At 40.1% G+C, this 13,619-nt stretch overlaps 1 protein-coding gene across 4 annotated transcripts in view; it reads left to right on the top strand.

The window, feature by feature from the left end:
• Positions 1-13,619, top strand: part of MLLT3 (MLLT3 super elongation complex subunit) — a 124,815-nt gene that overhangs the window by 63,903 nt on the left and 47,293 nt on the right. For 3 of the 4 annotated variants that reach the window (XM_065046222.1, XM_065046221.1, XM_065046220.1), the window contains exons 3-4: positions 12-94; positions 4,432-4,575. In XM_065046222.1, coding sequence (XP_064902294.1) covers positions 12-94; positions 4,432-4,575 — 227 coding nt within the window. The remainder of the gene's footprint in view (positions 1-11; positions 95-4,431; positions 4,576-13,619) is intronic. The other variant, XM_065046223.1, reaches the window with a different exon arrangement.

Here is a 13,619-nt window from a genome sequence, read left to right as displayed (position 1 = left end):
CTTTGTTTCAGTATGCAAGGATCCACCCTACAAAGTTGAAGAATCTGGGTATGCTGGTTTCATTTTACCAATTGAGGTTTACTTCAAAAACAAGGTATGGAATCACAATATATTTCATTAAAAACAAACAAACAAACAAAACCAAAATAATAATAATAATAATAATAATAAAAAACAGCCCACAAAACAGAACAAACAAAAAAAACCAAAACCAAAATATAAAACAGAAAAAAGCCCCAAGTGCAAGTTTTTTAGAGGTTTATAGTTTAATTCATAAACTCAGTTAAAAATTAGAAGTAAAGCTGTCTTTGTCAGTAATGTTCCTCAGTTCAAAGTCGCTGTAACTTTTAGAAATACATAATTGTGTTTAGTAGTTAACTGTATGAAATTAGGATTACCTGATAAAATAAACAAGTTGAATATAATTATTCAGAAGAATTACTAGTTGTAGTCAGAAGTGGACAGACTTGAAATAATGTTTAAGGAAATTCAAGAGCCACTTAAACTTTAAGAAAGGAAACCAATCTTGGTTATGTTGATTTCAAAATTAACTCATTGTTCTGTTTTAGTATTGCTGATCTTTTTAATTTGTTCAATTTTTGATCTTTCAAAGCAGTGTTTTGGTGTTTTTTTTTTTAGTCCTGCATCCTCAGTCTGCATAAACATTATTTTAGACTGAATGTGAACATTGAGTCTACTCAACATTACCGGGGGCCCAGTTCAGTAATACAGACACTGTTGTTGTTTTTTTTTTTTAATAACTCCTTTAGATAAGAATAATTAGATTTGGGTGGAATTAAACAGCAAAAAGATTGCAAGGTGTAAGGTACAGTACCTTAATATCTGCAATATTTTAGGTTGCTTTTGTATGTCATGTGCTTTGGGGGAGCCATTATTATACTTAGCATGCACTTCTGAGATCCCCTCGTGCTTAGTTTATATTACCAAGATGTAGTTTAATGTAATTATTTTAGTCAAGCTTGGTGAAAAACTAAAACTGAAAGAAAATAGAAATGCGTAGTAAGAGACTTTTGCTGGAACCCTAGTCACTTAGAATTTGTATTAAAATACCACTTTGTTAGCTGTGTATGCCTTCAAGTAGATATTCCATATTCTTTTGTCTTTCACAGAAAGTTCTGTTAAGGTGTGAGGTGTGGATAATTCTGCTCAGGAACTTTCTAAGTTGTAGGTTTCAAACAAGTAATTCTGAAATGTTCCCTGTATCAATCTATGAAGAGGAAGGCTTAGTATACCTTGTGTGCTGTTGGAAACAACTGCCTCAGTGAGTTGACTGGCTTTTTTGGTTTATTTTTAAGCTCTGTCTCCGTTAGGGAAGCAGTTTTCACTCAGGAGATCTAATGAAAACCAGCGCGTTCCCAGACTCCTCTGTTAAGAGCTCATCCCAAAACTGGGCAGACAAACTCAGATGACAGTGAGTCAATCACTGAAGCATCTCTACAGGAAGCTTCCTGCCCGACATATCTTTTTTTGTTTTCCACTCAGACTTTTGGCTGCCTTTGCTGACTGTGGAGACCTGCAAGTCTCAGGACTTCTTCAGCAGGAATTGTGGCTTAGCCTGAGATCAAGAGGGCAGCAGTCATTACAACTCATCTCACCCTCAAGCAGCATGTGGAATTAGGAAGTTTGCTAACATCCCTCACTCCTGTTTTGGTGCCATGGAATGCAACAAGCAGCAGTTGAACTGTGAGTCAGCTAGGTCTTCTTCACACAGCTGCAGCAGCATGCCCTCCTTGGGGTCAGTACAATACAAAGGAAGAGTGACATAAAAGTTGAGCTGGCATTCCTGAGGCAAATTACTGCTTTCTCCTGGGTCAGCTACTCTTCCCCCCCTAAGCTACTTCACAGGTATTCCAGTACAGAGAAAGGGGAGATAGACAGAAGGAGGAAGAGGAGACAGACCATCATCACTTATGCAAGGTAGACAAATTTTCAGTTTCTTGTTCAGAAAGTACCCTAATGAATAGAGAAGACAGGGGTACAGGAAGCCACCTGTATCATGGAGGATTAAAAGTTACCTCTTCCTAGCACTAAGCAGAAGTTGGTAGAAAATCTAACAGGCATTTCACCCTGATGGAAAATATTCCAAGGGAAAGTGACAAACACATCCCTCCCAAACTCAGCAGCAACATGCTGTAGCTGTTAGCCTTTGAGACAAAGTCCTTGAAAAAAATGCTTTCAGGTCAAATGACTCCTGTTCAGGAAAATGCAGTCCATTTAGGATAAGGCTCTGTCATGGTTTAACCCCACCTGGTCAGTAAGAACCATGCAGCCACTCATTCACCACCACCCCCTGGAGGGGTGCGGAGGGAATCAGAAGAGCAAAACCGAGAAAATCTGCGGGTTGAGATAAAGACAGCTTAACAGGTAAAGCAAAAGCCACATGCGCAAGCAAAGCAGAACAAGAAATCCATCACTACTTCCAATCAGCAGATAGGTGTTGAGCCATCTCCAGGAAAGCTGGGCTCTATCATACATAATGGCTTCTTGGGAAGACAAAAGCCATCCCTCCTGAAGGTTGCCCCTTCCTTCTTCTTTCCCCAAAATATATACTGAATGTGATGTCATGCGGTATGGAATATCCCTTTGGTCATTTGGTGTCAGTTGTCCTGGCTCTGTCTACTCCCAGCTTCTCGTGCCTTCTTGCTGAAAAGCCCTTCTCTTGATAAAATCATTGCTTGGCAATGACCAAAACATCAAAACATCTGTGTATTTTCAACATTCTTTTCATAGTAAGTCCAAAACACAGCACTATATCAGTTACTAGGAAGAAAGGTAACTATCCCAGGTGAAACCAAGAGGGGTTCATAAACTACAGTATATTCTACCTTCACTCTCACACCATTTTGACATAGTAGCAGTGGTACTGGCAGTCCTTTGTGGTTTAAAAATCTGCTTTGAAATCGCTGGTTATCTTCATCTATGTTTCTTTGAAGACTCCCATTTATAAATGTATATAACTTTGCTCTTACAGCAAACCTGCTGGTACCAAATGCTTACCTGTAGCAATGTCACAGTTTTCTAAGCATGCTGAGGAGTAAATCACTTCCATTTTCTGTTCTGCAAGAAATCAAGTGTTAATCTTTCTAACAATAAGATATGTCTTCATCCATGATTGCTTTTGAAAGTGGTCCATCAAGAAAATAGTTAATCTAAGGATACTGCTCTCTTCTGTCTTCAGAAACAGAGTACTGCAGGCCTTTTATGTCAGGTCCCCTTCTTTTGTCTCTGCTCAAGTCTAGAGATGGGACAATGAGGATGTCCCTTGGCTGTATTTGAAACCTCAGATTTAACTTTTAGAATAACTGAGATTTCCATGTTTTTAGTTTTTTTTTTTTTTTTTGTAAGTATTTCTCACTGAACAGAGCATGCATTTTGATTACATGCAGTGTTGGATATATGCTAACATTTTGCTGCATCTCTTCCTCCTCTTCCTTCATGGTTCTCTTTTTACTAAAGCTTTTCCTGAATTTGACCTTTTACTTGTGTTCTGCCTTAAAACTGACATGAGCTTGGTGGCTTCTGTTGCACAACTGTACATTTGGAGGAAGGGCTACTAATATTGCCTTAAAAGTGCACTTTTGTACAGCTTCTAAAAGAGACTGTCTAAATGTATAGTACAAAACGTACTTAGTATCTTCCCTCTGGTATTACTAACTGAAGTCTATTCAATGCCAGTAGCGTCTGTTTTCTGCTGAGGCTTTTTCAGGGCAGTGGAGTGCTGATGGTTTCTTCCAAGATAAATTTGCCTTTCCTGTTTTTTCTCACTCCATATTGGTACAGGGAACATTCAATTTCATTTTTTCACTGCAGCAGCAGAGAATTTTAACCACCTGAAAGCTGTAGTGGAACACTTGTAATCTAGCTGGCCACACTTGTTCAAGACAGTGAAGTTTCATTAGTAAATGAGCAGACCCCATACATAGGAGATCAAATAGAGCTGGCTGCAGCAGTTTCATTCTTCTCCTTTTCTACAACTTGTGAAGAAAACAATAGCGTTTGGCTTAAGTGGAAGAATTTGCATTCAAAACTTACAGCAGTGTCTTCTGTGCTATCTAGGGCTCCGAAGTGTGATTGTGTTGTTGTCTGAGTTACCTTGTGTCAGCTCAACCATGATACTTACCTATGTGTATGTCTATAGCCTGTGCCAAATGTGACGTAACACTTGCAATTAAGCCTTGTCATGGCAGCTTGGAGATCATGCATTTTACCATGTGTTATCATGGGCTGATAGGAGCTTCTCTGATTTACTGCAGCTCAGCTGACGCTTGGTAATTTCTGTCATGTGTCTGAGAACACAGAGAATGATTAAAATGGCATAGTTTGCACTTTAATTGACCGTCTGTATGTAGCCCTTGTTTTCAACTTAGTTTTGGTGCTAGATGTTTCTGTCTGGTTATTTTCAACCCTCAGGAAGAACCTAAGAAAGTTCGATTTGACTATGACTTATTCCTGCACCTTGAAGGCCACCCACCTGTAAATCACCTCCGCTGTGAAAAGCTCACATTCAACAACCCGACAGAGGAATTCAGAAGAAAGCTGCTAAAGGCAGGAGGGGTGAGTCCTGCACCCATATCAAAAGCCATCACAGTAAAGATGTTGCTGCTTATTGCTGGTGCATGTTTAGTATAATAAAGATTGACCTGACAGTGAAATGAAATGAAGTGTTTTTGTGATTACCTTCATATAAGAGCTCAGTGCTTGTTGTCTTTGAAGTGGAGTGGGTGAGCAAATGAGCATGTACCTACCTTGAATTCACGATTAGATATCGGTCTTCACATCCAAGTGATTCATGTTTACTTCTGCAAAAACAGAACTTGGACTGTGTACATGAAGCACTATTTACTTGACTTTCCAGAGATGAAATACAGGAGAGCTACTTCGATGTAAATCATAAGAAAATAAAATGTTTAAAGAGAAATGGTTCTATATTAAGCGGAATAGGTTCAGTGGTTATAAGGTAGAACAAGTTAGAAACTCTTAGTAAACCTACTTAAATTGATGCAATGTATTACACCGTCTGAACCAGAAATTTTACCAAGATGTTTTTACATGTTGGTAGAATCAGTTGATGTGGAAAGCCCAAAGAAAGTTTGACCATTTGGAGAGAGGAGATGGCCAAACCTTGAGGTTTGCATGGTTTCTACTAACAGATAAATTTCTGCTCTGTTTCACACAATGGCAGAGGTGCTCATGCTGGCAGGGACTGCCACAGGCTCAGCCATAGGCTGTGAAACCTCCCTGAGTCCTGGTTCCACTGCTGAGCTGGCGTCATAGGGAAAAGGATTTTCCTGATCTCCAGCCTGAGCCTCTCATGTGTCAGCTTGGGCTGCTGCCCCTTGCTCTCCTGCCACACACTGCTGTGAAGAGCCTGACTTTGTCTCCTCCATTCCTTCCCACCAGTGCCAGGGATGCTGCTGGGTGCCCTCCAAGGTGTACCTTCCCCTGACTGAACCAGCCTTGGCCTGGCAGCCTCTCCTCGCAGGGCAAGGTCTTCAGCCCCATTGTCTCAGTGGACTCCCCTGGAGTCTTGCCAGCTCATACAGATCTTTCTTGCACTCAGAGTGCAAAATTGGAAACAGAAAGGGTGCACTAATGTGGTCTGATGAGCTCTTAGCAGAGGGTACAGCCCCTGTCCTCCCCTGGCTCTCAGGGATGTGACCTGTCCATGAGACTCTGTGCACTGCTGGTGCTCGTCTGCCCAGACGCAGGGCTGGCCCTGGTTCAGCTCACTGCTGCCCAGTGCCCAGGGCCAGCCCTACAGAGCTGTTTCCCAGCCCTAGTCTTGTTGCTTCGGGGCTCTGCTTTGCTGGGACAGGGCTTGACAGTTGTCCTCATTGTATGTTGTGAGTCTGCTGTTAACTCTTTCTTCAGGCTGTCTGGGTCCCTCCTGGTGTCAGCTCTGCTCCTCATGTGTCAGGTGCTTCTCTTCCCCAGTTGGTTGTCATCTGCAAACCTCATGATCAAGAGTGTGTTCTTTCTCCTGCTCCAGGTCCCTGATAGAGATGTTAAGCAAGCCTTCATACCGTGGTTTTATTAATGTAAATGCCAATGTTTATCTTTATATTTTCTAACAGTCATAACAAAAATGGGTAGCCCTGTTTGGCACAGTTAGACAATAGTAGGTTCTGGGCTGGAGGTGAGAGGGAGCTAGTGTGAGAATATTCAGCCTGCTGAAGAGGACCTTTGAAACAAAACAAAAATAAGTAGTGGGTATAGTCTGAAACACCTTGTTACCCTTTTGAAGAAGAGAACTGTTACCCCTGCAGATGTACTGAAATAGAAGCATGAGCTATGTTTTGTGTTTGCATTTATTAGGTGCAAGAGGGTATCGTGTCTGGACAATGTATTGAATCTTTAGTATGTTTGCAAATAAAACATCAAGATTGTATTCTGGAAAACTTCATGAGCCACTGCTTTAATATTAATCATATCAGGTCAGTTGTCAATGGACAAGTTTTACCCACAAGTGTAATAAATCTAAATGATGCCAGCAGGGATTTTGGGGGGTGGGAGGTGGTTGAAAAAAATAGACAGCTCCCCTTTCATTGCTCATTTTCTGTGCCTTCTAATTTTAGGTTTCCTGAGCTAACAAAAGCAAAAGTGTTGCCTAATTGTAAACAATGAAATGTGGCAAGTTTTGATCAAATCATTTCCCTGAATATATCAGCATTGTCATTCTTAAAATGCTTTGCGTCATTGCCCTTTTGTCTTCTGGAGGCTACAAACTGCTTGCTTCCCCCACCCCCCTCCATTTTCCCCATTTCCTTCTGAGAAGTGGGTCCCTCCTTTTAGAAGCTATTGGTGTTTCATAGTTCCCTCTATAGGCTTTCAGACCTAGGGGTTTCTCAGATCTGCTTGGCAGAGATGTTGTAATAGCATTTTGTCTTGTTACTAAAAGTGTCCATGAAGGGCTTACATCTTCCAGTGTTGAAAGGCCCGTTATACTTTTATGAAATGCTGTACACAGGCTTTTCTTTGACTGTGGTAGAAGACCTGGAAAGCTGTCTCTCACTTCCAAGTGTAAGTAGAATGGAAAATTGAATGAATTAACAAAACATTTTCTCACTTGTAATTTCCATGTTTTAGGCTGAGAAAAGCATTTATGGTAAAATAAACTGAGAGGGGTTTTGCACTTACTTGTAAGTCAAAACAATTAATACTTCTAGCTTATGGCTGTTTTCAAGAAAAAGTATAAGTAAAAAGTAACTGAATTTCCTTGACAGGCAACAAGTTATGCAAAATGAAGTTCCTATCCTTCGAAATTAATGATGTAGGGTATTAATGTGAAACACTGAGTGGCAGCTGTAAGGAAAGCACTCTGTGATGGCTAACTTTTGCTTACATGCTTTTAAATAATGCTTGGTTTCTGTGCACCTGGAAACCCAGATCTCTGATGTAAACTACTGAACATGATTCTTGTTTTCCTCTGCATAAACATACATCTATTACCAATAGTATGACCTTCTGAAGGGAAAAGTGCAGGCTCACCTGGCTCCTGCATGCTGCCGTGTTTGGTATAGACTTGTCTGTGTGTTTGTCTTGCTGCAGATTCCTTGAATTATCACTTGGACACTCACAACTCCCGTTTTCCCTCACGTGTACATCTTGTGGCATGTCAAATGTGAATTAGTCGGGGATACTTGCTATGGCCAATGTTCTTTTGTCTTTCAAGCAAAGAACATATTATTTGTTTTTAAAATGACATGTTAGCAGTCTGCCAATGTTTTCTCATGGTAGTCCTTTCCCGTATACTTTCTGTGCTTCATGTGCACAAAGGTCTGACTGGTTATATTGCAGTTCACTCAGAGTAAGCGTAGTATTCAGATATCTCAAGTAATTAAACAAGCGAGAATGCAACTGTGACAGAGCTTTGCAGTTCTGCTCTGGCCACTTCTGTTAAGGCAAACAGGATATTTAGGGTGGTGCCAGTAACAGAGATGAGCTCTGTGGAATATTTCTATCTTAGCACTTTATTTGATATCACCAGAATTGAAGCATTAATGTGTAGTCAGTCTTTGTTAGTAGGAGGTCACCAACTTGCTGATGTCTCTTCCAAGCTGAGAAATACTTTTTTCAGCCCTTACAAAGGGCCGAATGTAATTTTAGGAGTAGTTACATTTACACAGTCCTATGTTTATATAGTCCTAAAATTATATTTGGTCCTTTGAAGGCAAGCATGAGGCTGATGTAGCTGCTGGTGAAAATGAGTTTGACGCCTTTGCCTTATAAGACGGATCAGACTTGGTTTCAGAAATTGTATTTCTGTAGTCAGGAATGTAAAGAAGAACCCATGATTCAATATTACAAAAGCCATATCCAATTTGCAAAGTTCTTTGTCTAAGTTTTTGACCTTCAGATGTGTATTTTCTACACTGAACTTCCCCTCACCCACTGAAAAGTTTTAGTTATACTCAAGTCCATCTCTACCATTTGCAAACTTCCAGTCGCCCTTATTCTCATAAATGTAAAAAGAAATGTTTACAGAGGAAATAAAATATTTTCCAGAGTACACTGAGCAAATTCAATCAAACCATTCAGTGTAATTGTTTATGTTCCATCTCTTTGTATATGTTCTAAATGACATTTCTTTTAGAAAAGTTTGCTGTGGAAATGATACCACTGAGAATCTTTTGCACTGTTTACTCTGTGTAGTACCTAATGATGTGAAGCTGATGTGTATACAGATATGACTCATGTGAGTTACCAGCATAAACCATAATCCAACCTGTTTTTTGAAATCCCCCAAGGCATCCTGAATATAAATGATGACTTTTTGTTAATTCATTTCTTACCAAGCAAATTGTCAAGCTACTGGTAGTGACAGAATTATATACATGTAGTCTCCTATATAGGTTATTCTCTAGACACAGATGAAATTGTGCATAAGTAGGTACAACAGGACTGCAATTTTCACTAGGTAAACACTGGTGAGCTTTGATGCTTATGTGGTCATTGCTTCCTAGATTTGTTAGTTTCCTTTTCTGATTAGTTTTAGACTCTTAACATGAAGGAGCCTGAAGGAAAGAAACGGCACTGTGATTCCTGCATATGGATATGGGAAGAGAGGTGAATACTGATTGGGAAATTACAGCCATTAAAAATAATCTTCAAATCTGAAGTAGATTTTGAATGTTAAATCCCACTAAAACCATATATAAACAGGGTCTGACTCCATTGATGGATCTTATGTTGTCAGTAGTGCTACTTCTGTTGCTTTTTGACTTGCATATTTTTCAATTTCGAGAAAAAATTGAAAGTTACACCTAATCTGCTTATTGAGCCAGCAGAAATAAATTAGTTTTGAAGATGCTGAGTGATAGTTACCTGAGAGTTAAATTGAATTTTGCGTCTGGAAACATAGATTTACTCAGGCATGACTTGTTTGAATATGATATTGTAAATAAGTTAATTTTGATTCTTGCAGGAAAAGTAGTGAAAATATTTTCAGTCAGTGTTAAGACAGCAATTTAATACAGCCCTTTCTACTGTAGCTGCAAATACATAAATAAAAAGGTCTGTACTGTATAATGCTCCCAGCTTTTTGGAAAGAGACTCAAAATTAGTTGTTCAATCCAGGAGTACATGAACAATATTTAATAGTTGAATTTCTTTTCATAAAAGGAAAAGCATTATAGATGTCCCTTAGAGAGCAGTTAGCACTATGGACAAAAATAGTAAAATTTGTAACATTATTACGATTGCACGTGGCTGCTAATGATACAGAGTGAGGTTTCAGATTTAGAGGATGCAAGGGTCACTTTTAGAGTAATAACGATTCTTTTTAGCAAGAGGTATCCTTTTTTGTCTGCTTTCTGTAAAAATAATGTGGAAATGCAAGCAGCTCCACTTCTGTAGTCAATGCTTTCCTTAAAGACAGTTGATATATCAATGAATCAAGAGAAAGAATCATTCTGAGAGAGGTGCAATTTTTAGAAAAAAAAAAATCAACATAAAAATTAAGGTTTTGCCACACACCACTGCATTTTGTTGTTTCAGGTTCTTTTGCAGTTTTTTGTTTTGGTTGGTGTGGGTTTGGGTTTTTTAAAATTGTTTAACAGTCTTTTCAGTCACTTGAGATGGCTGCATAATTCCTATTCTAAAACGTACATTCCTAATCCGTGTAATGAAGATGAAATAATGGGGGTTTCCCTCTTTTCTCTCTACTCCCACTTTCCTTGCAATTCCTCTGTGTCAGTTGGAATAGTTGGCTTCTACCCAGAGCCAGCTTTAGGTGTAATGCTGCTCTGGGGTAGGGATTATCTTTAATCTTGCGCTTTTCATAATTTAGTAATTGATTTTGCTTTCAGGCAAGTGACTTAGAAAACCCTTTAGAATTCCTTTATTTCATTGTGAGTTTTTCTGTTTAAATAGGAATAATAGTTGTTCAGGGCAACTAATTTTTGTTCTTACTCTTAGGGGGGAATGAACTTGTTCTTCACTGTAAAACAACATGGGTCATGGCAGCCTGAGACCACACAAAGAAATCCATTTGTCTGCTACTGGTGCATGATGAGCATAGTTCATCTGCAGGGCTCTAGAAACATGGTAGTAATGGTTCATTTTTCCCAGAATTCTAACAGGTATCTCATAGCTCTTCTGAAAAGTACTATGTGAATTTTTCCACAACACATTGTGGGGAAGCTCACCAACCTGTGCTGATGCTGCCGTGTGAAGGTGTTCTTAGATAACTACAGCAGGTAGCGGGCAGTACTTGTTTGATACCTGAGTACTCCAAGCTGCCAAATAGAGAATCATAGAATATAATGAGCTGAAAGGGACTCACAAGGATCATTGAGTCCAACTCATGTCGCTGTGTGGGACAACTGTGAAATTTACACTGCATGTCTGAGGGTGTTGTCCAGTCTCTTCTTGAACACTGCCAGACTTGGGGCCATGACTGCCTTCCTAGGGAGCCTGTTCCAATGTTCCACCACCCTCTGGGCGAAGAATCTTTTCCTAATGTCCAACCTAAACCTCTGCTGGCACATATTCCTGCCATTCCCTTGGGTTCTATCACTGGTCACCTGTGAGAAGAGATAGTTGCCTGCCCCTCCTCCTCCCCTTGTGGGGAACTTGACTTGTGATGAGGTCTCCCCTCAGTCTCTTCTCCTCCAGGCTGAACACACCAACTGACTTTTGCTGCTCCTCGTACAGCTTCCTCTCCAAGCCCTTCACCAACTTCATAGCCCTCTCCTGGGCAGTCTCCAGTAGCTTTGTCCTTTTCATACTATGTTGCCCAGACCTGCACACAGTGCTCCAGGTGAGGCCGCACCAGTGAAGAGCATAGTGGGACAGTCACCTCCCTGCCCGGCTGGCAATGCTGTGCTGGATGCACCCAGGACACGGTTGCCCTCCTGGCTGCCAGGGCACACTGTTGGCTCATGTTCAACTTGCTGTTGACCAGAACCCCCAGATCCCTCTCCACGGAGCTGCTCTCCAGCATCTCATCCCCCAGTCTGTATGTACAGCCAGGGTTGGGGTGTCCCAGGTGCAAAATCCAGCACTTGTCCTTGTTGAACTTCATGTGGTTGGTGATTGCCCAGTTCTTCAATTAATCCAGATCCTTCTGCAGGGCCTCTCTGTCCTCCAGGGTGTCAGCAGCTCCTTCCAATTTAGCGCCATCAGTGAACTTACTCAGTATTCCCTCAAGTCCTGTCTCTTAAGTCATTTATGAAGACATTGAAGAGCACTGGCCCTAAGATGGATCCCTGCAGAACCCCATGAGTAACAACTCCATTTACTAGAACCCTTTGAGCCCAGCCCGTCAGCCAATTGCTCACCCGCTGCACTGTGTGTTTACCCAGCTGTGTGCTGGACATCTTGTCCAGGAGGATACTGTGAGAGACAGTATCAAAGGCTTTACTGAAATCCAAAAAGATCACATTGACAGGTTTCCCTTGGTCAACTAGGTGGGTAACCTTGCCATAGAAAGGTATTAAGTTTGTTAAGCAAGCACATCTACCATTTGTTGGTAGATAAGTGTTGTCTTCAATGGTCAGCTTTTTGTATGGAGACTTCTGAATCAGTTGTTAGTGGATTTATGTACAGGTGTTATAATTTCCTTGTTTTTCCCAAATTGCTGGAAAAGAGATAGAACAGCTTTCCCAATTATATTAATATAATTGGTGGTGAATGGTAGTTGTTCTCTGATCCCTTCCCGTGTTTGGCAGTGCATGGAACTACATAAGTTGCACACATGGCAGTTTTTCACTCCATAACACTCAGTTGTCTTGAGTAGCAGATTAGTATGCCCTTAGGAATTGCTGGTATTATGGGGGTATTATGGAGACTGGTCACTTCAGGTTGATGAAGCAGGCAGGATTGTTCCTACCCAATATTGTGAATACAAATGGATTTCCTTTACCCAGTGTTTCTTAGGCAAAATAAGTTTTCCTTTGAAAGTAAAGTTTGTGACCTGAACTTAGGTTCTGTCTTTCTACGTGTATTGTTGATCACATTAAAGTTCTGAATCTACAATTGCCATTTTCAAAGGGTCTTTAATGAAGTAACCAGATACAGGATTATTCAGTGCATTGAAGTTTTTAGGGCTTGCAGTTTGGAATGTCCAGATTTTATCTTCTCAGAAATGTATGGGATTTATTTTCTCTCTTTCTGGAACTAGATTTGCCAAATCTGTGAGACCTCAGATAGTAGTAAACTGAGACCTCAGATGGTAGTAATGCTGTTCGTCTGGGCCCTGTAGATCTTTCTGTAGACAGCCATTCTGTTTCTAAACACACAGTCAATAACACTGAGACTGTTACTGGTCCAGATACTTTCCCAGAAACAGGTACATCAGAGTACATGCGCTTAAAAAAAAGAATGCTAGCTTTCTAAGAATGTCTGTGTATAATGATGAATATGCAAATGTTTCTAAACTGGAATGTTTCTCAATTTTGAAAAGAAAATGTATGCAGTGGTTGAATCTTAGTTTCTTTTAGTGAGTCAGACCTTTATGCTTCAGGGAGAAAATGCCAGCTTCTAATCCTAGGAGAAGAAATCCTTGGCAGAATTTTTTGTTTCTTTGCCTTTAATTTCAAGGTTGGGCAAACCCCGATCCTCCTTTTGCATGGGTATGCATCTTTTTGTGATACGAGTGTATGAACAAAAGTAGTTGGTGTCAATAAAATACATGCTTAAACTCTATAATTAATAAGTAATCTCATGTCTACTTTTTCTGAAATGTGATTTGATTTTAATGCAATTGGTATTTTTTCTGCCAAGTTTGTGGGTTTAAAATATTGCATTGAGTTTAATTTAAATGAGAGCAATGTTAGTTACTCACTTATTTGACTTAGTCTGTGAGAGGAAATAATGATAGACATGGATTTTCTCTACTTGTTACACAGGTTTATGGTATACACGTGACTACAGATTCTCTTTGTTGTTTTTGCTGATCTTTCTTTGTTCACTTATGCTTTCTCTTGCATTCAGCTGGGCTGAATTCAAACAAAACCCTTGGCAAGCTGAGGCTGAAAAGAATGTCAGGCTAAAGGAAATCACTTACAGTGATTCACGATAGGTAGCTGCTGTTGACATTACCATTGCTTTTGCCCAGCTGACTCAAGTTCTTTGAGAGTTCTGGCTCCTGGCAGACT

Source organism: Columba livia, chromosome Z, assembly GCF_036013475.1.
Source record: "Columba livia isolate bColLiv1 breed racing homer chromosome Z, bColLiv1.pat.W.v2, whole genome shotgun sequence".
Lineage (NCBI taxonomy): Eukaryota > Metazoa > Chordata > Aves > Columbiformes > Columbidae > Columba > Columba livia.
This window is presented reverse-complemented; position numbering and strand designations above follow the sequence as displayed.